Source organism: Gracilinanus agilis, chromosome 3, assembly GCF_016433145.1.
Source record: "Gracilinanus agilis isolate LMUSP501 chromosome 3, AgileGrace, whole genome shotgun sequence".
NCBI lineage: Eukaryota > Metazoa > Chordata > Mammalia > Didelphimorphia > Didelphidae > Gracilinanus > Gracilinanus agilis.
Window position 1 is genome coordinate 654,136,400 of NC_058132.1, and position 22,877 is coordinate 654,159,276.

The following is a 22,877-nucleotide window of genomic DNA, read 5'->3' on the forward strand; positions in this document are numbered from 1 at the left end:
TTTTCTTTTCTTTTCTTTTCTTTTCCAAACCCTTACCTTCCATGTTAGAATCAATACTGTGTATTGGTTCTAAGGCAGAAGAATGATAAGGGCTAGGCAATGGGGGTTAAGTGACTTGCCCAGGATCACACAGATAGGAAGTGTCTGAGGTCACATTGGAACCCCAAAACCTCCCATCTCTGGGCCTGACTCTCAATCCACTGAGCCACTCAGCTGCTCCCCAGAGAAGGTTGGGACTAGGGGGAACCTGTTCTCCCTTATAGCACTAAATCTCTGATCCTTTGGTACAGTGATTCCCAAAGAGGGCGCCACCGCCCCCTGGTGGGTGCTGCAGCGATCCAGACAGGCGGTGATGGCCACAGGTGCATTTATATTTCCTATTCATTGCTATTAAAATTTAAAAACATAATAATTTCCAGGGGGCTAAGTAATATTTTTTTCTGGAAAGGGGGTGGTTGGTCAAAACAGTTTGGGAACCCCTGCTTTGGCAGAAATTCCTGAGGGGAGAAATACTTCAATAAAATACCCATTTGGGGGAAATGTGGAAAATTCTCTAGGATTTCCTTAGGGCTTAAGGAGACCTTCTAAATTGGGCTGAGCATTCCAAAGAAAAGGGAGCTCCCTTATCTCAGATCTAAGTCAGATTTATGTACTTGTACCCAGAGCCGAGTGGCTGGTCTAGGCCATGTTCACAATGCCACCTTGCCCACTGGTAGTGAAAATAATTAAAACTGCCTGCTTTGGTTTAAGCTTCAGCAGTTAAGACAATCACCCTGGCACTAAGTGAAATAAAATGGAACTCTGGAAATAAAGCTGGAATCTATTTAAATGGTTCTCCAGTTCTATTGTGGCTGCAATTAACACATAAAGGGACTTTCACTCAATGTTTTTTTTTGAGACCTGCTCTTGTCAGAGCAGCCCACTAAGTTAAGATCAAATCCTCCATGTTTGGATAAGCATCAGCTCCTCCGCTGATAAGAAACTGTGTGGGGTTTTTAACATTCTTTCCAAAGAGGTAGTTAGGAGCACACTAGAACATCCAAGAACAGTTCTTTATGTCTTCTAATAATATAGACTATTTTTATATGACATGGAATCGTATGTAGTTATATTTAATATTTCATTAAAAAAATCTATCCTTTTAACTTATTTTTTTTTTTTTGGCTTAGAATAGATAGGATCCAAGGCGGAAGAGCAGTGAGGGCTAGGCATGTGGGATTAAGTGACTTACTCGGGGTCACACATTTAGGAAATGTCTGAGGACAGATTTGAACTCAGATCTTCTATCTCTGGGCCTAACTTTGTCTTCCGAGCCACCCAGCCACACCTGATATTGCATTTCTGAAAGTATCAAAATACCAGGAGTATAAAAATGTTCTTTTCATTCTAAGAACAACCAAGCATGTTCTCCTGATAGGGCGTGTGTCTTCTCTGGATATCAGTAAAGCATCTCTCTCTCTCTCTTTTTTTATAGCACTTACCTTCTGTGTTAGACTCAATACTGTGTATTGGCTCCAAGGCAGAAGAGTGGTAAAGGTAGGCAATGGGAGTCAAGTGACTTGCCCAGGGTCACACAGCTAGGAAGTGTCTGAGGTCAGATCTGAACCTAGGACCCCTCATCTCTAAGCATGGCTCTTAATTCACTGAGCTACCCAGCTGCCCCCTAAAGCATATATCTTTTTAATTTTTTTTATTTTTTAAAACCATTACCTTCCATCTTGGAGTCATTACTGTATATTGGCTCCAAGGCAGAAGAGTGGTAAAGGTAGGTAATGGGGGTCAAGTGACTTGCCCAGGGTCACACAGCTGGGAAGTGTCTGAGGTCAGATTTGAATCTAGGACCTCCCGTCTCTAGGCCTGACTCTCAATCCACTGAGCTACCCAGTTGTCCCCTGTCTTTGCCAAGAAAACCCCAAAAGGGGCCATGAAGAATGGGACACAAGTAAATCGAGCACACCTTCATCGGTAATCGTCTGTATACACATGTATGAGCACTAACATGCCATACACATAGATCTATTCACACAAATATTCCACCACACAAATAGGAGTGTGTACACTTAGCTCTAAGCAAACATGTGGCATATAAGCTTAAATCCTGGTACAGTTGAAGCTGGTGACTTTTGGACCACTGAGTGAAGCGGTGACAGCTTCGCATGTGTGCCCCGGGCAAGGCAGGGGTTCAGAGCCAGCACGTGGAACCGGCAGAATTGCTGAGCTAGAGGGAAGCTATTTTTAAAAATTAAGGAATTAGAAGCTTCCCCCAAGGTGTTGGTGAACGTGCCCGGGGTGTGGCAGGCTGTCCCTTCCGCAGGAGACTTTGTTTGGCCACTCTAGCCCTTTCAGCCATTATCTGACTTAGTCCAAATCTCAAGGTTGTTAGTCATTGATTCCTGGGGTCAGGAAGAGAGCCACGAGATCTAGAAGGGACCTTTGACATCAGAGTCACATCCGAAGCAGGCTAAAAGCCGTCCTTCACGACTGTGCAGAGAGTATTTGCTTCTGAACTTGGGAAGAGGAGAACCTCAGTGAGTATTCGGCTCGCTCTTTGCCTTTCTTTCGCCCTCCCGTGGCCCGTAAGAATCACATGAAGCCTCTGCAGTCTGGGGACACTCACTGCAGGGCCAGGAGTTTGAGCAGCCTTTTCACCGGCTCTCACTTTCTAGGCCAACTTGTGTAAATGTCAGGCACGGAATAACCACTGGGCCGTCTCTCTTGTCTTTTCAGACTTTAGGTAATGGGCAGATCAGAAAGCCAGATGGATATAACTGAAATCAACAGCCCCAAGCCAAAGCCCAAGCATCGATGGACCTCCCTGGAGCTCAGCCTTTCGGTCCTCGTGCTTCTGCTCACCATCATAGCCATCACCATGATCGTTCTGTATGCAACCTATGATGGTGAGTAGATCAGGAAGCCGGCGAGCTCCTAAGGAAGCCGGCGAGCACCTAAGAAAGCCATTGTCCCCCGCTGCAGGGGCCAACTAGTACTCAAGGGTCGGGCAGCTCCAGCCGCTTATGCCCATCCACACACATCTCTATGCGGATATCTCTAGCACTCTGTTTCCAGATCTTTCTCTGTCTTCCTGTCTCTCTGGATCGCTCTCTGTCGCTATGTAGCTGTCTGCATGACCCTGCATGGCTCCTATCCCTTCTCTGAGTCTCATTTCCTTTATCATTACAATGAAAGCCTTCCGCTAAATAGCTTTGAAGTTCTTTTCCAGCCCTAACATTCTCATGGGAAGGAAGATACAAAATTTTACAACGCACTTAGCATGAAGCATGAAATATAAAATATGGCAGGAACTGTATCTAGAAGTCGCCCAAGCCCCTAAAATAAAGTGTTTGAAGTTGGGGCTCAGCTTTTCATTACTTTGCCTCCTTCATGCATTGTTTTGTTTTGAATATTTTTATATCATAATTCAATTTAATTTTAAATTATGCAAAGTATTTTTAATTAAAATTTTTAATTAAATTAAAATATTTAAGTTAAAATTAACTAAAATTAATAATTTAAATCATTAATTAGCTATTAATTAATGTTTGATTTAGTATAAATAAAACTTAATATTTTAATATCATAAGCCATTTGGTCATAAAAAATTGGAGTTGGAAGGGACCTCCCTAACCTTGTATTTTATAAATGAGGAAACTGAAGGCAAGACAGGGAAGCTGGTTTTACTCAGGAAGACAAAATTTGTTAGTAGCTGATCCAGATGTGAATTTTTCTTTTCTGAATCAAAGGCATAGAAGTTCCTGGCAGAACAAATCCAAATGTGAAAATATATATATATATATATTAATCAAAGGTATAGAAGTTCCTGGCAGAACAGATCCAAATGTGAATTTTTTTTCCCCCTGAATCAAAGGTATAGAAGTTCCTGGCAGAACAGATTTAAATGTGAATATGTGTGTGTGTGTGCGCGTGCGTGTGTGTGTGTGTGTGTGTGTGTGTGTGTGTGTGTGTGTATTATTTTTTTTCCCTCTGAATCAAAGGTAAAGAAGTTCCTTGCAGAATAGACTTAGGAGCTCACTGCCTTGGCTCCTTGACATTCCGAAGGGCTTCCTTAGAATGGAAAAGGACTAACTTGGGACTGAGGAGTTTTCCCAGGAAGACTTAGTTCCTTAATGGGAAAAGTGATTAGCAGGCCTAAACACAAGAGATTATTCCAATTTAATAAATCTGGGGGTTTAGCAGATTCTCTCCCTCTACTACAAATCTTACTGTAAACACAGTTATCTGTCTTTCTAATCTAAATGTATCCTATATGGTGTGCCTTTTTTATTGTATCATTTCCCTTTGATTCATGAAGATACATAATACTTGGGGTTCTATTGTTTATTGTTAATGAGCCATTCATCAAAGTGACAATCTTAGGTAGAACAAAAAATAGAGCAGAAGCCTGTTAGTAAATGCATAATAGACACTTTCATCTCTCTGCCCTTTTTTTTCCAGATGGAATTTGCAAGTCAGCAGATTGCATAAAATCAGGTAAGAGGATGAATTTGAAAAAAAAAAAAAAGAGAAGAAATGTTTCCCTATTCACTTTCCCTCCCCCCCCCCCTTTGTATTATCTCAATGTTCTTATGTTTACCTTTGGATCCTCCTCATTTACAGCCCTCCTGGCTTATCGATCTATTTCTTAGCTTCACGTTTCAAGGAAAGTCAAATAGATTGCAATTGATTAAATACTTTGGTTTCCTCTCCAGAAAAGTCTACTCTTTGAAACAAAAAGTTCTCTCCAATTAAAAATGATCCGAATCCATTTACATTCCAACTTGGGGAACAAAAGGATTTGGTCCCTGTGAATCATTTGAAATGGAGCCGCCATTGCCGTTTTGTTTCTGGGCGTGTGACATGTCCCGAGCCCCAAATGCTGGCTAATGTCCTTAGTGATGAAGAGCCCTTGGGAAAGGAATCGATTGGCTTCTGCTCACACGCCTGTTTTGAACGCCTTGTGCTTACTTGTGTAATTAAGAAGTTCTTCCTCGGTGATAAGATCAAGAAATATTGAGGAAGGCTCGCTGTGGGTCTCGCACACCCTTTGAACGTCACAGATCTGTATTTTGCACCCAGAAGTTAGCTTCCCCCTAGCTTTTGGTAGAACGACAGCTCCAATGAAGATGGAAGGAAAGCCTTAGCTGGAGAGATGTGCTTGTTGTTTTTCACTCATAGCATAGAAGTGTGTAGAAGAGAGCTGAGGGAACCTCAGTGAATGAATGAAGCCTCAGTGAAGGGCAGGCTCTGATCCACCATCTTGGCCAGTCCTGACCTTCATGCATCCATGTTGGAGTCTGCATGGTCAGGCCAATGTGTGAGGGGGGTGGATGAAGGGTTAATAAGGGAGGGAGGGAGCAATAGGAGTGTGTATTCCTTAGGTGGTAGGCAGTCCCGACCCTTCCACTCCTCCTGAAAAAAGCAGCATAGCAGTAGTGTTGTTCTAGAAAGCTCTTTCCCAATCAGACTGTGGCGAGGCGTTCCTAGATTCACTAGAAACCAGTCCTAGATGGAAACGCTCAGTGCCATGACTTATCATTGAGCAAGGGGGAGTGTGGGTGCTCACCGTGCTGGCTGGAGGAAGACAGAGCACTGGCATGTGTGCATGTGTGTGTAATGGCTTTGAGGTGGGATGTATGGCTTATCAATAGACTGCTAGCATTTTAGGATTTGTTTTGGCCTCAACCTTCTTAATCACACTAAGGGAAGAGAAATTCAAAGCTTATGATCCCCGCACTCGGGACAGCTTATAGTTTAGATGAGGAGACAATAGCAACCAGAGAAAAGAGCAAACTGTCTGGCATAGTAACGTTGTCACTGGTCTAGGAGGCAGGAGGAGTTGTGTTCAAATCATGTCTCCGATATTTACTTCTTTTGTAACCTTGTTCATCATTGAACCTCTCTTGACTCAGTTTCCTTATTTGCAACTAAGAAGATTGGCCTCCATGACCTTTAAAGTCAATATATCAATAGGCAAAGAGTTATGAATTAAAATAGATACAAATTTACAAAAATACAAATAATGCAAATATAATTATACAAAAATAAAACAATCTCTGCTCACAAGGTCTCTTTTAGCTCTAAACCTAATCTAAAGATTGCAATGCCCTTCCTTTCCCCCAATTTTTCTATTTATCATGTACATATGTAATTATGTGGGTATTTATGTATGTATAGACATAGCTATACACATAGACAGATGGACAGAAGGAAGGACAGATGGTTGGATGGGTGGATGGGTGGATGGGTGGATGAATGAGATAGATAGATGGATGGATAGATGGATGGATGGATGGATGGATGGACAGATGGATGGATGGATGGACGGACAGATAGAGAGATAGACAGATGGACAGATAGATAATATGTCAACCTGAAAAAAACACAGAACTATGAAAATAATTATAATAAGGGTCTTTAATTGAGGTTGTTGGATTAATCTGGGAACACTGCACAGAAAGAAGCTCAGCCTTGGTTCTTCCAATGAACTACAGAATGCAGTATGCTTATATAGATTTTAGGAGAGGAGGAAGAGTGTATATGTCCTGCCACCAGCTTGGGACCTGCACTAGCCATTAGCCACATTCTAAAATGGCCAGGGAGAGCCCAAGATGCAATAGCCAGAGGCTAGGGTACCTGTGAGCTGCCTAGAGATAAAACCTAACTAGGATGAACTGGAAGTGCTTGAGAATTTATTGTTCTTTCTGGGACCAGGGTCAGGTTCTTGAAGATAGGTTATGGGGAAAAGGATCAGTTTGAGGCTTCATAAAATAAGAATTGTTAATACTAATGGGTGTTTGCATAAAATCTTCCTTGATTGACTGCAAGCCCCTTGAGGCTCTGTTTGATTTTTTTTTGGTCATTGAATGCTAAATTTCTACTGTGGTATTTATAGTAGGTACTTAATAAATCCTTACTGATTGATGAAGTACAAATTTAAGTCCAAAGCTGCAAGGAGGAGGTGTGGCTTGAGTTGGAGCTTCAAGAGTCAGTAGAATTTGGAGACTTGAATGGGAGAGATGAGGACATTCCATGAGAGGGGAAATTCTCGGAACAAAACAGAATATCTATTGTCTATTTAATTTTTAGAATTATGTGAAAATATATTAATATATAATATATTAAATATATTAACATAAAGTGTGTTAATATAGGTTAATATGTTCATGTAAATCAACTAAATAAATATTAGAATACAATAAAAATTTGTATCTTTACCTTCTGTCTTAGAATCAATACTACCTATTGGTTCCAAGGCAGAAGAGTGGTCAGGGCTAGTCAATGGGAATAAAGCGACTTGCCCAGGGCCACACAGCTAGGAAGTGTTTGAGGTCAGATTTGAACCCAGGCCTCCCACCTCTGCGCCTGGCTCTCCATCCACCGAGCCACCCAGGGGCCCCCAGTTTGGGAACGGGTCTAAATGTTCAGAAGAGGGATTTAGGCATGATAGAAACAGAGTGACTAGAAGATTTGGAGGTGATTGATGGCATGTTGAAAGTTCACAGTCTCTTCATCTGGGAGTGGTGGGGAGAGAGGTGGGGAAAGGAAGAGATTAGGAACCTGGAGCTAGAGGGGAAGATGTTAATAATAACTGGGTGTGAGTGATAAGCTTCTGGATAAGCCTGGTGATAAAAGGAATGTAGGTGAAGGAGCCGATATCAAAGACATTTCAAAAGACTTAATGAGTTCCTGGAAGTGGTGGATAAGGAAAAGGGGAGACCCTTTATCATTTCAAGCCTTGGGGCCTGCCTGACCTGAGACCTGGGGAATAAAGAAGTTAGCAGGGGGAACCCTTCTTTGAGAGGGAGGGAGAGAGAAGATCCTAAATTGGGTTCCTAAATTAGGCTGCCTCTCTAGGGCTGATCCCCTTCACTTGGGGGAGAGGAGAAGGATGTCTTGTCAAGGTTTCCTGTAAGGCCAGAGGTCCTTAGCCATTTTGGGGTCCCTGATCCCCGGGGGTTTAAATACCTAAAATGAAACATACAAGCCTACAAAGGAAGCCAGTCCTGCTGAAATATAGTTACCAAAATATTTGAGAAAACAAAAGAAAATGTGAGTTCCCGGATGGTCCTTGGGTTAAGAACTCCAGGTCAAGAGTCCTTGGTTGTGTCTGGGATGAAAAGGGGGGGGGGGGAATCCTGCACTTCTTAGATGGCATGACTTTGTGAAGGTTGAGCTTCTTTTCGGTTTGAACAGAAGGACATGGAGATAGAGACAGCCACCTGAGAACTGGAGATGGATTAGAGCTCAGGAAAGTGTGAGGGGGAGAGAGACAGAGAGAGACAGAGACCACGAGAGTGAAACACAGAGAGAGAACAAGAGTGAAACAGAGGGACAGAGAGGGAAAGAGAGAGGAGTGAGAAAAGAGAGACAGAGAAAGACAGAAAGAGAGAATGAGAGTGAAACAGGAGGGGGACAGATAGGGAAAGAGAGAGAGAAGAGAGAGAGAGAGAGAGAGAGAGAGATCCCCCCCCCCATTTTTATTCATTGATCTGTTAGTTGGTTACATTAAATTTCCCTGGTATCTCTCTCCCTTCCTCACCTTCGAGAAGGCATCACATGACCAACAAAAGTTTGTATAAAACTAAATCTNTCCTCACCTTCGAGAAGGCATCACATGACCAACAAAAGTTTGTATAAAACTAAATCTTGTGTGTTTCTGTTTATGGGTTCTTTCTCTGGAGGCGGACATTCACAAGTCATTGTAGAGGTTGAGATTTTTGAGAGTCATTGACAGAAAAGTAATGTTTGAAGCACTGAAAACAATGATTCTCTCCTAAGTAGAGAGAAATGAAAGGGGAAGTTGGAGGAATCTCACCAGAATTAGGGGGAACTAGAGAGTGGAGGAAAATCTGCTGTTAGAAGATAGGGAAGGAGCAGCTGGGTGGCTCAGTGGATTGAGAACCAGGCCTAGAGATGGGAGGTCCTGGGTTCAAATCTGGCCTGAGACACTTACCAGCTGTGTGACCCTGGGCAAGTCACTTGACCCCCATTGCCTAGCCTTTACCACTGTTCTGCCTTGGAGCCAATACACAGTATTAAAAGTAAGGATTAAAAAAAAAAAAGATAGGGAGCCAGATGTTTCAAGGAGAGGGTGTTTTTTGATAGTGCAAAGAGGTCAAGGAAAGACCACTGGTAGTTGTGGTGGTGGTTTGTCGTTGTTGATATTTTTTAAATTAGGAGAAAGGACAATCTCTTTGAAAGTAAAGAGAACAGAGAGGTTGATAAGGCCAGAGAGAGAAAGTATATGTAGGAGCAAGGTAAGAAACATCGTAGGATAATGGTTTGGATTCAGAAAATCTGACTTCAAATCTCAGCTCTGTGGCTGGCTATACCTGTGTGACGTCAGGCTAGTTGTTTAACCCCTCTGGGCTCGGGCTCCTCATCTGCAAACCTGAAGGGGTTGGACTTAGCTCTGTCCAAGTTCTCTATCTTATGGTCTCTCTGAGTGGCCAGATCTCTGATGGAAAGAAAAGGCAGCGGAGCCTGGTCTAGACTCTTACATAGCTAAATATGAGCGGCGGCAAGCTCCGGGGTTAGACTGACCCATTTCCCCAGTGGCCTGTTGACTCTTTTCATTTTTGACAGTCAGTGCTAGGGAGAGACGTTAGCGGCTTTTGAGATTTAGGCACAACCCAGGTTTCTGGGAGAAAGCCCATCCCTAGCAAAGAGCAGACCGTACTAAGCCGCGGAATCAGAAGGATTTACCTAACTTGCTGAGAGGAGTTTGTTTGAACCCGACAGGCATCCACCGCTACAAGACTCGCCTCTGAATATTTTTCAAAATCACAGGCTTTAATATTAGCCCATTACGACATCTTTACCCTCGATCCTTTGTCCCATCTCGCCTTTACCGCATCCTCTCTCTTTCTTCACGGCCTAGAAGGCACCTGGAATGTGGACAGTTCTCTAGACTGGGGCCTTGTCAGAGAAAACTTCTAAAGTCGAACCTCTCTTTTTTCCAAATATATCAGCTAAAAATCCATCTATTTCCTGCCGGTGCCTCTAATGTCTCATCAGTGTGCCGGTTGTGAGAATATGAGAAAACCTTCACATTAAATGTTACTGGGCTGCCTGGGAAAATTGAGGAGATAAGGACGTATCAAAGCTCCTCTTCAGTCCAGAAAAATCTAATTTTCTGCCACAGAAAAGAGAACTATTTTTGAAGGCTGCTAAATATTATTACCTGCTGTGTAAATTAGGAGAACTCAAGGGAAATCCTGAAAAGAAGAAGCCATTAGAAGAAGCAGAATCCTGCCAGGAACGCTTTAGAACCCCTTAAGAGACCCAGGAGAGTTAAAACTCATATAAAGAAATCTTTGAAGAGTGAGAAAGTAGACAGTGATACCCACGGTGCCAAACTCATAAGTGAAAATAGGTTACAGATGACGTTTGCTCTTAGTATGGAAGGGTATGGGGGAGGCAAGAATGCTTGCCTCTTGGGTCCTCTAAAGTCAGAGAAGAGAGGAAAAAAGCATCATGAAAAGAAAAGACAAGACTGCTAAAGGTGGAAGCCTTGGGGCCCGGCGGAGAAAGCATCACTGGTTCTGGAGTCTGTAGGGCCCACTAAGATTTAACATTTCACCCTTGATTCTTTTTTTTTTTTTTTTTTTTTTTTTTTTAAACCCTTAACTTCTGTGTATTGACTCATAGGTGGAAGAGTGGTAAGGGTAGGCAATGGGGGTCAAGTGACTTGCCCAGGGTCACACAGCTGGGAAGTGTCTGAGGCCGGATTTGAACCCAGGACCTCCCGTCTCTAGGCCTGGCTCTCAATCCACTGAGCTACCCAGCTGCCCCCATCACCCTTGATTCTTAAGTACTGGAGCAACATTGGACCAGGCTTATATATACCTCCTAGGCCTCAGTTTCCCTTTCTATAAAAGGAGCAGATTGGACCATAAGGTTCCTCAGTTTTCTTCTAGTCCTGGTTCTATGAGTCTGTGAATATGGAATGGATTAAAAACCCATTTGTGGGGGCAGCTGGATAGCTCAGACTTAGGCCGGGAGGTCCTAGGTTCAAATCCAGCCTCAGACACTTCCCAGCTGTGTGACCCTGGGCAAGTCCCTTGACCCCCATTGCCCACCCTTACCACTCTTCCACCTAGGAGCTAAAACAGAAGTTTAGGGTTTAAAAAAAAACATTTGTGTAAATAATTTTGTCCTTGGACTCAGAGACCTTGGATTCAAGTAATATTCTTGCCTCTGTGACCTTGGGGAAGTCACTACCCCACTGGGTTTTTGTTTCTCATCCATCCAGTGAGGGGTAACTTCACAATTCTAAATCAATGATTATGTGATGATCCTCTATACGATCTGTGATTTTATTCATCTTGGGAGCTTCCACTGAGATGAATCTCTCTCTCTCCCAATACATCTTGTCATCTAAGACTGGTAGTTTTAGAGAGTTTCTTGGCTCCCTGAGAGGTTGGTTCAGTGACTTACCTAAGGTCTCACAGCCAAAATGTGTAAGAGGTCAGATGCTGAGTATGTTATACGGGGTATTCATTTGTATATGGGTTCCACTAGATGGCTGTTGAGGTCCTTTCCAAATCTCAAATTCTGTAAAAGAGAATCAATCTCATCTAGACCTCTAGGAGCACTGTGGCTACTGCACTCTCTTGGCGGGAGGGAGATTCTGGAAGATCTGAATTCATACTTCTGCAGGCACTTAGCCAATGACCCTCAGGCAATTCTTCCCACTATCAATTCCCTCCTCTATAAAATGGGGATAAAAATAGCACTTCCCTCCCCTGGTTCTTAGGGGAGGAGCAAATGAGATAACAGAGAATGATTCATGAACCTCCAAGCATTGCATAAATTCTGGTGATCATTCCTAGCTTGTTTTGGTTTCATTTGAGCTGCTAAAATCTGACACTTGTGTCAATCGGATGATTCTATTGGACCTTCAGAATCGAGCTGGCTAATTACATTCCCTTAAGAGGGACCTCCAAGACCTTTGACCCAGCCATAGTTTTATTTTTTCTAAGAGAGCCTTTGAACATTGCCAGAAAAAAAAAAAAGAATGATCCTTGCCACACTGTTGTGTTCTGCTTAGATAAAATATTTCACGAGGCTTCAAAAGGCAGAGCCTGAAATCCTATAGAGAGGGGGGGACACCTGCAGGTTTAATTTAATTTGGGGGCTGCCAGCCTCTGAGTATTCTCTCTCTATATATATTCAGAGAGGATTTGTTATCATGTAATTAATTTGAAACAAAAGCCTCCAGGCAACACACTCAGCAGCCCTCTTGGTGGTAGGACTGCTGAGATGCCACTAGGTTAATTTAAAGCTAGCATGTGGCCCTTGGCTTTGGGTGACTCTTCCTCAAGATAATCCTGGAGACAAGCATGCGGCCGCCCCATAAGATGGCTTCTGCCCAAGCGAGAATCACTCCATCCAAGCTTGTTATCTCCGAAGAAGAAGACTTTGCCAGTCAGGAGACTTTGACAACTTTCCCCTAAGAGCCCCGTCTGAAACAGGGAAGTGGTAGGTTGCCATTATTTTGTTTATCACTTTATTTTGGTTTTAAGAATCAAATGCAATAAGCCAGAGGAGGAAACTGTTGATGATTCTAGGTTGCTCTGTGGCAGTGATGGGCAACCTTTTGAGCTTGATGTGTCAAAATTTGCAGAAAAACCGAGCATCACTCGGGTGGGGTGTCACTTTGAGAAAAAAACCCCATAATTTCACGATATTTATTTTTTAAATAACATACTTCTCTCTATGGAAAATGGCTGCATAGGTTTGCCATCGGGGCTCTATGGGCTTCTAGTGCTTTCATTTCATGATGGAGAGGGGTTGGTATAAGGTTCCCAAGATTCCTCCCAGCTCTAAATCCCACGGTCAATCTTTGATCATGACGGTGGACCAGGACATGACTGGATGGCTCAGTGGATTGAGAGCCAGGACTAGAAATGGGAAGTCCTGGGTTTAAATGTGGTCTCAGACACTTCCTACCTGTGTGACCTTGGGTAAGTCACTCAACCCCCAATTGCTTAGCCCTTGCTGCTCTTCCACCTTGGAACCAATATGCAGTTTTGATTCTAAGACAAGAAGGAAGGTTTTTAAACACACGTACGTCCCGGTGGACCAGTGGATTTCTTTAGCGATGCAAAGACCACTTTGCCAACAATAAATATTATTGAAAAGCCCACTCTAACGTTGGGGAAAGCTGAGAGACTTTTTACATTCTGTTGTGAGCCGTTACCGTGTATGAAGGGAACGAGATTTTCTCCCATTAACCAAATCAGTCAGTCAGGGAGTATTTACTAACATGTCTTCTGAGTGACGGGCACCGTGTCATAAACAAAGACAAAAACAAAACCATCTCTTCCCAAAGCATCTAAGTATTACAGTGGGGAGAAGGCTACATTTGGGCTTAGGAAGATCTGAATTCAAATCCAGCCTCAGACGCTCTCTACTTACATATCTCTGAGCAAGTCCCCTAACCTCCATCTGCCTCAGTTTCCTCAAATGTAAAGTGAAGCTAATACTAGCACCTACCTCTCCCAGAGGATCAAATGGGATAGTCTAAAGCGTCTGGCACAGAGTAAATGCTTAAGCAATGCTTCCTCCCTTCTCCCCTCTCCTCCTCCTTCTCAAGGGTTAGATTTTTGTAGTCAAATTAAATCAAGTCACCCAGCATTCGATTGCCAGAAATAGTGCCAATGCTTGAGAAACACTTTGTAAACCTTAAAGTCTATGTGTTGGCTATTATTCCTATTTTTCAAATGGAGGAGACAATATATAGCGAGGAACTACGAATAGTTTAAGTATGTCATAAAGACCAGTAGTTTTTTTTTTTTTTTGTATTTTGTGTTTTTTTTTTAAATTTTGAATATTTTCTCCTAGTTACATATTTCATGTTCTTTCCCCCTCCCCCAGGCCCCCCTAACCCCCCTTAGCTGACACGCAATTCCACTGGGTTTTACATGTATCATTGATTGAGACCTAATTCCATATTATTGATAGTTGGGCTAGAGTTATCGTTTAGAGTCTACCTCCCCAGTGACATCCCCATCAGCCCATGTGTTCAAGGAAGGGCCAGTCCTTTAGAGGAGAGAGGATGCTAGCAGTTTGGTGAGACAGAGAAGTCTCAAAGGAAGTAAGGGCTTCTGTAAGGCAAAGATGAAAGGGGAGTGGGCTGGTACAGAGCCTTCCAGGCATGGGGTACTGCCTGAGCAAAGGCACAGAGATGAGAGATGAAGTTCCGTGTGTGGAAAAACAGCAATGGGTTGACGTAGCCCAGAACGCATAGGAAAGGAAGCAGCCCCCTAGACCGAGATTAGAAATGGGAAAAGCGAGCGTACGCCATTCTAGAGCGTCGCTCCCACGATGGAGCCCATCTTCAGGAAACAAGATCAGCAGAGAGCGACTCAAAACGAAGTCAAACACAAAAGAAAGCTGAACGTTAGGAGCTGTAAAAGGCTTCACTGGACCCCCTGCTGGCCCTAGTTTACAAGTCATATCCGAGACTGTCCAGAAGAGCAGATGGAAGAAGAAAGAGCAGTTTGGGTTTGGAAGAGGTTAAGCTTTTTCCTCCTGTTCTCAGAACAAATGACCTCCTGGTCAAACTGCCCACGAGCCCAGCTATTTCACACAAAGCACATTTACCCCAGATTCTTCTATTGCGTTACTGTAGTGATTAAACAAAAATAAATCTAATGGCGGGTTTTCATGACCCCGAACCATTAGAGGTGATTTTTGAGGTCTTAAAACATTTCCCCATAACCTGTTTGTTTGTTTTTTGCCTGTAACCACTGCAAGAATGATTTGCTCCGTCGTCTTATTTTGAGCCTGAGAGCATGCGTGCGGTAGCTGGTGGTGTGAGCGGTTTCTTGGGGACTGGACAGGAATCAAATCCAATCAACTGGAAACTTGACATCGATGAGTTTTAAGGTCCTCATCCGCGTGCCCTGGTTTTCCCACTCAGAAAGGCAGAGACGGGTGGTGTGGAGATTGTCAGATGGACCCTCTCCTGATTCCGAGCCCTGAACCGGTGCCAGGTCCTCATGTCTTCCAGCAGGGCACAGCGGCTCGCCCTAGGAAGGGGAAGGGGGGGCATTAAATCGAAAACATTGTCTCAAAGTGATCGAGGATCTATCATGCAGGTCTAGCACATGCCCAGATGAGTAAAGATCTATTTATATGGTTTGACTTTGGCATTGCTGCGTGAATGAATTATTACAGATAAGCCATAGCCTAACTGGAATATAAGGACATTTTCTAGAATTTATATAGTGCTTCTTTTGCAATAGCTTTTCCTATTCATTAGCTTATTACCATATATAGTACTTTGGGGTTTTTTTCTTACATGGAGCCCTATTTGAAGCGATTATAACTGTATTTTACAGGCAAAGAAATAAAAGGCACTATGGACTAGTAGATTAGTAGATGGGGTGCTGGGTTTATGGTCAGGAAGACCTGAGTTCAAATTCTATCCTCTGACTTCGAATCCTATCATAGATCCTTACTAACTGCACCAAGTTACTTAATCCCCCACCCTTCAGGTGATTCCCTGGCATTTATTGACTAAGGAACAATGGAAATGGCCCTTGCTCTAGAGCCAGAAGAACTGGGTTGAAGCCTATTCCTTATTGTCTGTGACTTTGCCTCAATTTCCTGATCAGTAAAATGAGAGTAAGATGGGGCTTAGATGACCTCCAAGATCATTCTCGGCTTTAGATTTTATCGTTTGGATCTGAAAGACATAAAGTACTCGAGTTCACAACTCTGCCTCTACTTGAGGGTTCCCCTCTGCTGAGGAAAGCACAGAATCTTGGCATATTGCTTTATATTTGAGAAAATGGACACTGAGCCATCGGGGATTAATTCAGCATCGGACGCCATGAATTTAGCACTGGAAAGCTCCAAGTTCAGAGCCGCCATCTTGCTCTCAAATTTTTCTCTTTTTCTTTGAGACGGAGACTCTTGTATCCTGCCCACACTGGAAGGTCCGATTGTGGGCCAGCCTCATTGCTGATGTACACAGAGGCTTTGACCTTCTCTCTTTCATACTCAGACTGAGTTATTGCTTCTTAGGCAGCCTGGCATCAACTCGCCCTTCCCCTCTCCACACCCCACTCTGGCCTTTTAGGTGTCCATCTTATTGCTTCCCAGCTTCACGTAGACATCCACTTGGCCTCAGCTCTAGAACTCTCAAGCCTCCTTGGGTGTCCCCAAGTGGCCATGAATCCAGGTGGGCGCCATCATGCCCACCTCGATGTATCCCTTGTGATCAGATGCACCCTTGAGCGCGCCGTGGCTGCCAAAGGGGATTGCCCTTCCAACCCCGGCTCCAAGACCACTTTCTGCTTAATCACCTCCTTTCTTTCATTCTTGGCTGCAGTTTCTGCATGTTGAGACATTCAGTAGCTTAATTTGCCTATTGTTGGCGAGCCAGTGTAATCATAATGCCTTCTCTCTAATTGAGTATCGCCTAGGAAGATAAACAAGCAAATAGATGATTCGAGTGGCCCAACTTCCCTTTCCACTAGAGAACGTCCCTCTCCAGAAAATGCCGGGGACCTCACGGTCTAAGTTAACAGCTGGCAGCCTCTTGACAGGCATCATAAAGAAAAAAAAGTCATAAAATCAGAGCTCGGCTTGGTAACTCTATACTTATCCCTAAATGGATATTTTTCTCCAAGCCAGGCCCATGCCATAAGTCATGCATGGAACACTCCGTGGATTCCTAGACTCATGGCCAGGTCTGACCCATCATTCAGGACCACAGTGAGTTCTGTGGTGACAGCCCAGGGGTAGAGTTAAAAAATGAGCCGATGGCTAACCCCAGCACTTACGTAAAGAGGCAGCGTGTGCAGCCGGGGGAAGAGCACTGAATCAGGAGTCAGAGGATCTCTAGGTTTGAATCCTGACTTTGGTACCCATGTTGCCTTATGTCAGCTACGTCCCAGTATCTCTTTCGTTATCTACAAAATCGGGGCGTTGGACTCACTTTCCCTTTTTGTATAGTATCATAGATTTAGAGTTAGAAAGGACCCCCCGAGAGCATCCCAACTCTTTCTTTCGATAGATGAAGAAATAAAAAAGTGGAGAGGGATGTGACTTGCCCAAAAGTCCACCAGGGTGTGCCTAAGGCAGGTTTGGAAATTATAGAGTCAATGCTCTTTTTCCTCTCTACTCTGAGACCTAAGGTCTTTTTTTAAAGCTCTTCCTACATGATTTTATGAATGCAATGAGGATGCCATTTTTTTAAAGGAGTGAAATTGGTAAGGCTGGAAACCTTATGAGACAAGAGGAAGCATATCTAGAATATACAGTATTGTGACCCCAGGAGCCAAGCTTCTTTTTATTTATTTATTTATTTTTTAGGCCCTTACCTTCCATCTTGGAGCCAATTGGCTCCAAGGCAGAAGAGTGGTAAAGGCTAGGCAATGGGGGTCAAATGACTTGCCCAAGATCACACAGCTGAGAAGTGTCTGAGGCCAGATTTGAACTCAGGACTTCCTATCTCTGGTTCTGGATAGAGATATCCACTGAGCCATCCAGCTGCCCTGTGTCCTCTAACTAATTAACTAATTAATTGATCATGCCGAGGCCATTGTCCCTCAGTTTACCTTAATTTTCAAATGTAACAGCTACAAAGTATATGGATGTGTGGGATCCATTGGAAGGATAGGAGGGGACAGGTTGGGTAGAGCTTCGAATGGCCAACAGAACAACCACGCCATGCTTGAATAGGAACCTTGTTAAATCTGTTCCGTTCCTTCTTTCTTATTTTCTCCATCTGCAAAACTAGAGTCAAAAGTTGCTCGTCTTCCAGGAAAATGGCACGAACTCATGACAATCTTATTCCATCCCTGGTATGCCTCAGAGAAATGCACTATAAATAATGCTATTATCTCATGAAAATTGCCAATGCATTATTAGAAACCTTTAACGAAGAACAAAGTACAGCGAATATGTTCTTGAAGACTTCTGGAGACAGTTTGGCAGAAAGACCTAGCACGCCGCTGCCACGTCAGCCTCTGATTGGGATCTGAAACTTGCTTTGACAGCCGGGATCATCTCGATGACATTTAGGATTCCCTCCACTCTCTGCGATCCGAGCTCCGGATCAGCTAGAAAGAAACACACCGCGGAGATCCCAGAGCCAGATGGCCATCTCGGCCGTGTTCCGTGACGACCCCCCGGACGGCTGACCGGATGCTGCTAAAAGTGCCTCCGGCCGATGTCCATTTTCTGCGCTGCACAGAGCGCACAGTAGGGCCATCTTGGCAAAGCTCTGGGAGGTTTTTCCCAGCTTCACCAAATAGCTTTTTCCATGGATCAGGCTAGGAATGAAGGAGCGAGGAATGGAGGGCCCTTCAAGTGATGTACGCTGGTAGGATGAGGGCAGAAATGGAGGCGATTCATTCTCTGCAAATGGAGAGACTTTGTCCTAGGACTAGAGCATCCTTTCCCCCCTGCCCAGCCACTCTAGGCTTTCTAAGGTGAGATAACAGGGGAGGTGGGCAGCGAGACTCTCCGCTTTTTGGTGGTATTTTATTTTGGGAGACTCAGTTTGGCAAGATTTTTAAGTTTGTCCTTGAGGCTCTCCTATTACCTTGGGCCCTGCTCCCACCTGCCAATGGCCCTTTCCTCTTAGCCCCATTGCTCTTAATGGCCTCAGATCCTTCCACTGGCTGCCCGGATATCGCTGCAGCGCCACATCCAGGCTTTTCTTTCTCCTATCACTTGTGCTGCACAATCTTAATTAATTTTCCCTCTGTTCCCCTTGAACCACAGACAAGACCCCCATTCCTTTCTTCTGTACTTCTCACTTAAGGGTTAGGAAAAAAAGCATTTAGATTAAACTAATTTCCACTAGGGTGACATTGAGAATACCATTGACATTCTCTAGGATGCAGTTTTATTTCTTTAATTTTTTTTTAAATCAAGCTTAATTAATTAATTAATTAAGGATAGTTTTCCATGGTTACATGTTTCATGTTCTTTCCCTCTCCTCCTCCCATCCCCCTCCAATAGCCAACAAGACCAGGAAGCATTTTTAAAAGGATGCTTATTAAACCTAATTCATTATTTTTTTAACCCATACCTTCTCTCTTAGAATCAATACTGTGTATTGGCTCCAAGGCAGAAGAGTGGTAAGGGTGGGCAATGGGGGTCAAGTGACTTGCCCAGGGTCACACAGCTGGAAGTGTCTGAGGCCAGATTTGAACCTAGGACCTCCCATCTCTAGGTCTGGCTCTCAATCCACTGAGCCACCCAGCTGCCCCCCCTCATGTTTGTTTTAAATGATGAAATAATCAGAAGTGTGCCTAATCAGTTTTGTTTTATTTTTAAAACAAACTTTATGAATATCTTTTGATTTTCAATAGAATTTCTCTCAGTATCTCTTCCCCTTTTCTTCATCGATAGAGTAGCCCATATTTAAAAAAAGATACTTTTAAAAAGAAAGAGGAAGAGTGGAAGAAAAATCAGTTAAACCAATCAATAATTCTATGTAATGAATTATATATTTTGTTCTTTGTAATTATACCTATCTCTTGTTTTATTAAGAATACATTTCAATAGCTATAAAAGGCACAAATTTCTCTCTTTTTTAATGGCATAGTCATAGAAAGATCATTTAGAAGTTATTGTAGAGTATGGTGTAAGATGTTTGTGTAAGCTTACTTTTCGCCAGATTGCTTTCCAGTTTTCTCAGCAGTTCTCAATTAGTGAGATTATTACTAAATTCTTTCTTTTCAGTGGGTTATTGAACACTGGATTATTGAATTCTTCCATTATTTATCAGCAGGAGGGAAATAAACATTTATGTTGTGCCTATTGCATGCAAGGCACTGTGCTAAGAACCTTTTACAAATATTATTTCATTTGATTCTCACAGCAGTCCTATGAGCTAAGTCCCATGACTGTCATTTTTTCAGTTGCGAAAACTGAGGCAGAGATGAGGTGATTTGTCCAGGGTCGTACATCTGGTAAATGTCTGAGGCCAGATTTGATCTTTAGTCTTCCTGACTCTTTCCAATATGTTATCAGTTGCCTCAGCTGATGATTCTTCTTTCTCTGGTCTTTTCTACTGGTTTATTTCTTTTATCTTTGGACTAGGGTTTTGATGACTATTATCTTATAATATAGTTTGAAGTAAAAAATTACTATTTCCCCTTTGTCTCTTTTTTCATGATTTCTGTTAATAATCAGAATCTTTTGTTTTTCCAAATGAATTTTTAATGTTATTTTAGTAGGTTCTATAAAGTATTCCTTTTCAAATTCATTGGTTAGAATTAATACTGAAAATAAACTTAGTAGTGTTGTCATTTTTATTATGTTGGCATGCCCCAACCATACACACTAACTGTTGCTTGAGATTATATAATTTTAAAAGGATATTGATTCACCTACAATATGAACTCAACACCTGGCATTATCATAGGATCACTAAGATACTTTGACTCTGTGTAAATAGAATTAGCTCAACAACTCCTGAAAGTTTTCTCTGATAATGTAATTGCCTGCTCACTCCCTTTCTTTATTTTTAAAAAAAAATTTTTTAAACCCTAATATCTTTTATATATCCTTCTATATTAATTTTTTATTTGTTATAGGGCTAGGCAATGGGGGTTAAGTGACTTGCCCAGGGTCACACAGCTGGGGAAGTGTCTGAGGCCAGACTTGAACCTAGGACCTCCCGTCTCTAGGCCTGGCTCTCAGTCCACTGAGCCATCCAGCTGCCCCCTCACTCCTTTTCTTTAGTCTTAAGACTAAGTGCCAAATTTCAAGCATTGGGGGACAGAAATTGATTAATAGGGCCAAAAGAATCAGGGAGTCCCAATCCCCCTTTTTAGCCTCCCCTCCCACTTCCACTCCCATCTAGCTATTTACAGAAATAGCCCTGCCAAGTTACCCTTTCAAAGCTAATCATTTATATTCTAGAATCTTAGGATTTTTTGAATAAAAGGGGAGTCCTGTCAAATTCAGGCCAGCTCTAGTACATAGACCACAAGTTCTTAATGTGAGATCTATAAACTTGTTTTAAAAAATACTATAATGCAGGGTTGCCATATTTGATTCCAGTTTGCTTTACTATAATTTTTTTTTAAATTGAAGATTTGTGGCAACACTGTGTCAAATAAAGCTATCAGCACCATTTTTTCATCAGCGTGTATTCACATCATGACCGTCCCATTTTGGTAATTCTTGCAAGATTTCCAACTTTTTCATTATTATTATTATTATTATAATATCTGTGATCAGCGATCTTTGATATTTCTATTGTAATTGTTTTAGAGCTTCACGAATGGCACCCATATAGTGAACTTAATTGAAAAACGTTATGTGTGTTCTGACTACTCCAGTCAGCCTTTGCCCGTCTCTCTCCCAATTTCCCGAGACACAACAATATTGAAATTAGGCCAGTTAACAACCCTCAGTGGACTCTGAGCATTCAACCAAAAGGAAGAGTCAGTTTATGGGATGATCTTCCTTTATAGCTTATTTTTAAAAATTGCCACCCCAGTCCTTCGGCAGCCACCATCCTGAACAGCAGCCATCAACATGGAGGGGAGACCCTCCACCAGCAAAAAGATTCGCACTCATTGAAGGTTCAGAGGATGATTAGCATTTCTTAGCAATTTTATATATATAATTTAATATCATATATGTAATTATATGTATATAATTTTATAATAATATACTAAAAAATTATGTGTACATATATCTGGGAAGTGTCTGAGGCCAGATTTGAACCTAGGACTTCCCGTCTCTAGACGGGAGCCACCCAGCTGCCCCCAATAAAATATTTTTTATCAAGGCATGTACACTGTTTTTTGAGACATAATATGATTGTATACTTAATAGGCTACGGTATAGAGGAAACAACTTTAAACGCAATGAAAAATCATGTGATTCACTTTATTGTGATACTTGCTAAATTGTGGTGGTCTTTCTCTGTGTTATGCCTGCAACTAAATTCCAAAATATTTGCTTTCTTTTGTAGTCCTGTGCTTTTGATTTTACACATTTACAAACATGACTCTGAGAAGGGATCTGTCGGCTTCACCACACTGATTGCCATAGGAGGCCGGGAGACCCTCAAAAGTTAAGACCCCCCAACAGAGACAGATGAGGCAGTCACCCAGCTACTGAATTTTGAACGACCGCTGTGGTCAAAGTGGAGGATGGAAATCTGGATCTTGGCTCTGATGCCTCCCTCATTTTTGGGCCCCCCTCTCTCAATATCAGCGTTCTCGTTTGCAAAAACAGATGATTCTTGCACCTCTCCACTACTATGGATTGACATGGGAAAATGTCTGTTACCTTTCAAACATCATAGAAATATGGCCTACTATCTGGCCTGAGATACTTACTAGCTACGTGACCCTGGGCAAGTCACTTAACTCTTTTTGCCTCCATTTCCTTGTCTTTAAAATGAGCTGGCGAGGAAAATGGCAAAGTAGTTCAGTTTCTGTCTCAAAAACCCCAAATGGAGTCACAAAGAGTCAGACATGACTAATAAAAGACTGAACAACAAATAATTTGGGGACCTATCTCACTTTGAAATTTCTCCAGACAAATCAATTCAATATACAAGATTTTTGTCTAATCGTTTTCTTTATAGAAACCTTTTTCCTTAATCCCCTTTAAAATGTCAGTATCCTTGAGAAGGTGGCCGTTGTGAATTAGTTCTCTCGGAACCTTTCCTTCTGTTAAGAACTGAGCATCAAGAAAGCATTAGACACCCTGGGAAATGGGGAATATGTAATATAAGGGAAGGTAGCACCTCTTTTCCCCTAAGACCTTACATAGCACTTAGTATACCCATTCCCTCCTTCCTCCCTTCTTCCCTCCCTCTTTCTCTCCTTCCTCCCTTCTTCCCTCCCTCTTTCTCTCCTTCCTCCCTTCTTCCCTCCCTCTTT

General features: G+C 42.6%; 1 protein-coding gene across 1 annotated transcript in view; it reads left to right on the forward strand.

Moving 5' to 3' along the window:
* The window catches only part of MME (membrane metalloendopeptidase), a 139,158-nt gene that overhangs the window by 5,642 nt on the left and 110,639 nt on the right, over positions 1 to 22,877 (forward strand). Inside the window, 2 exon segments of the mRNA XM_044670911.1 lie at positions 2,728 to 2,897; positions 4,453 to 4,488. Coding sequence (XP_044526846.1) covers positions 2,738 to 2,897; positions 4,453 to 4,488 — 196 coding nt within the window. The 5' untranslated portion in view covers positions 2,728 to 2,737.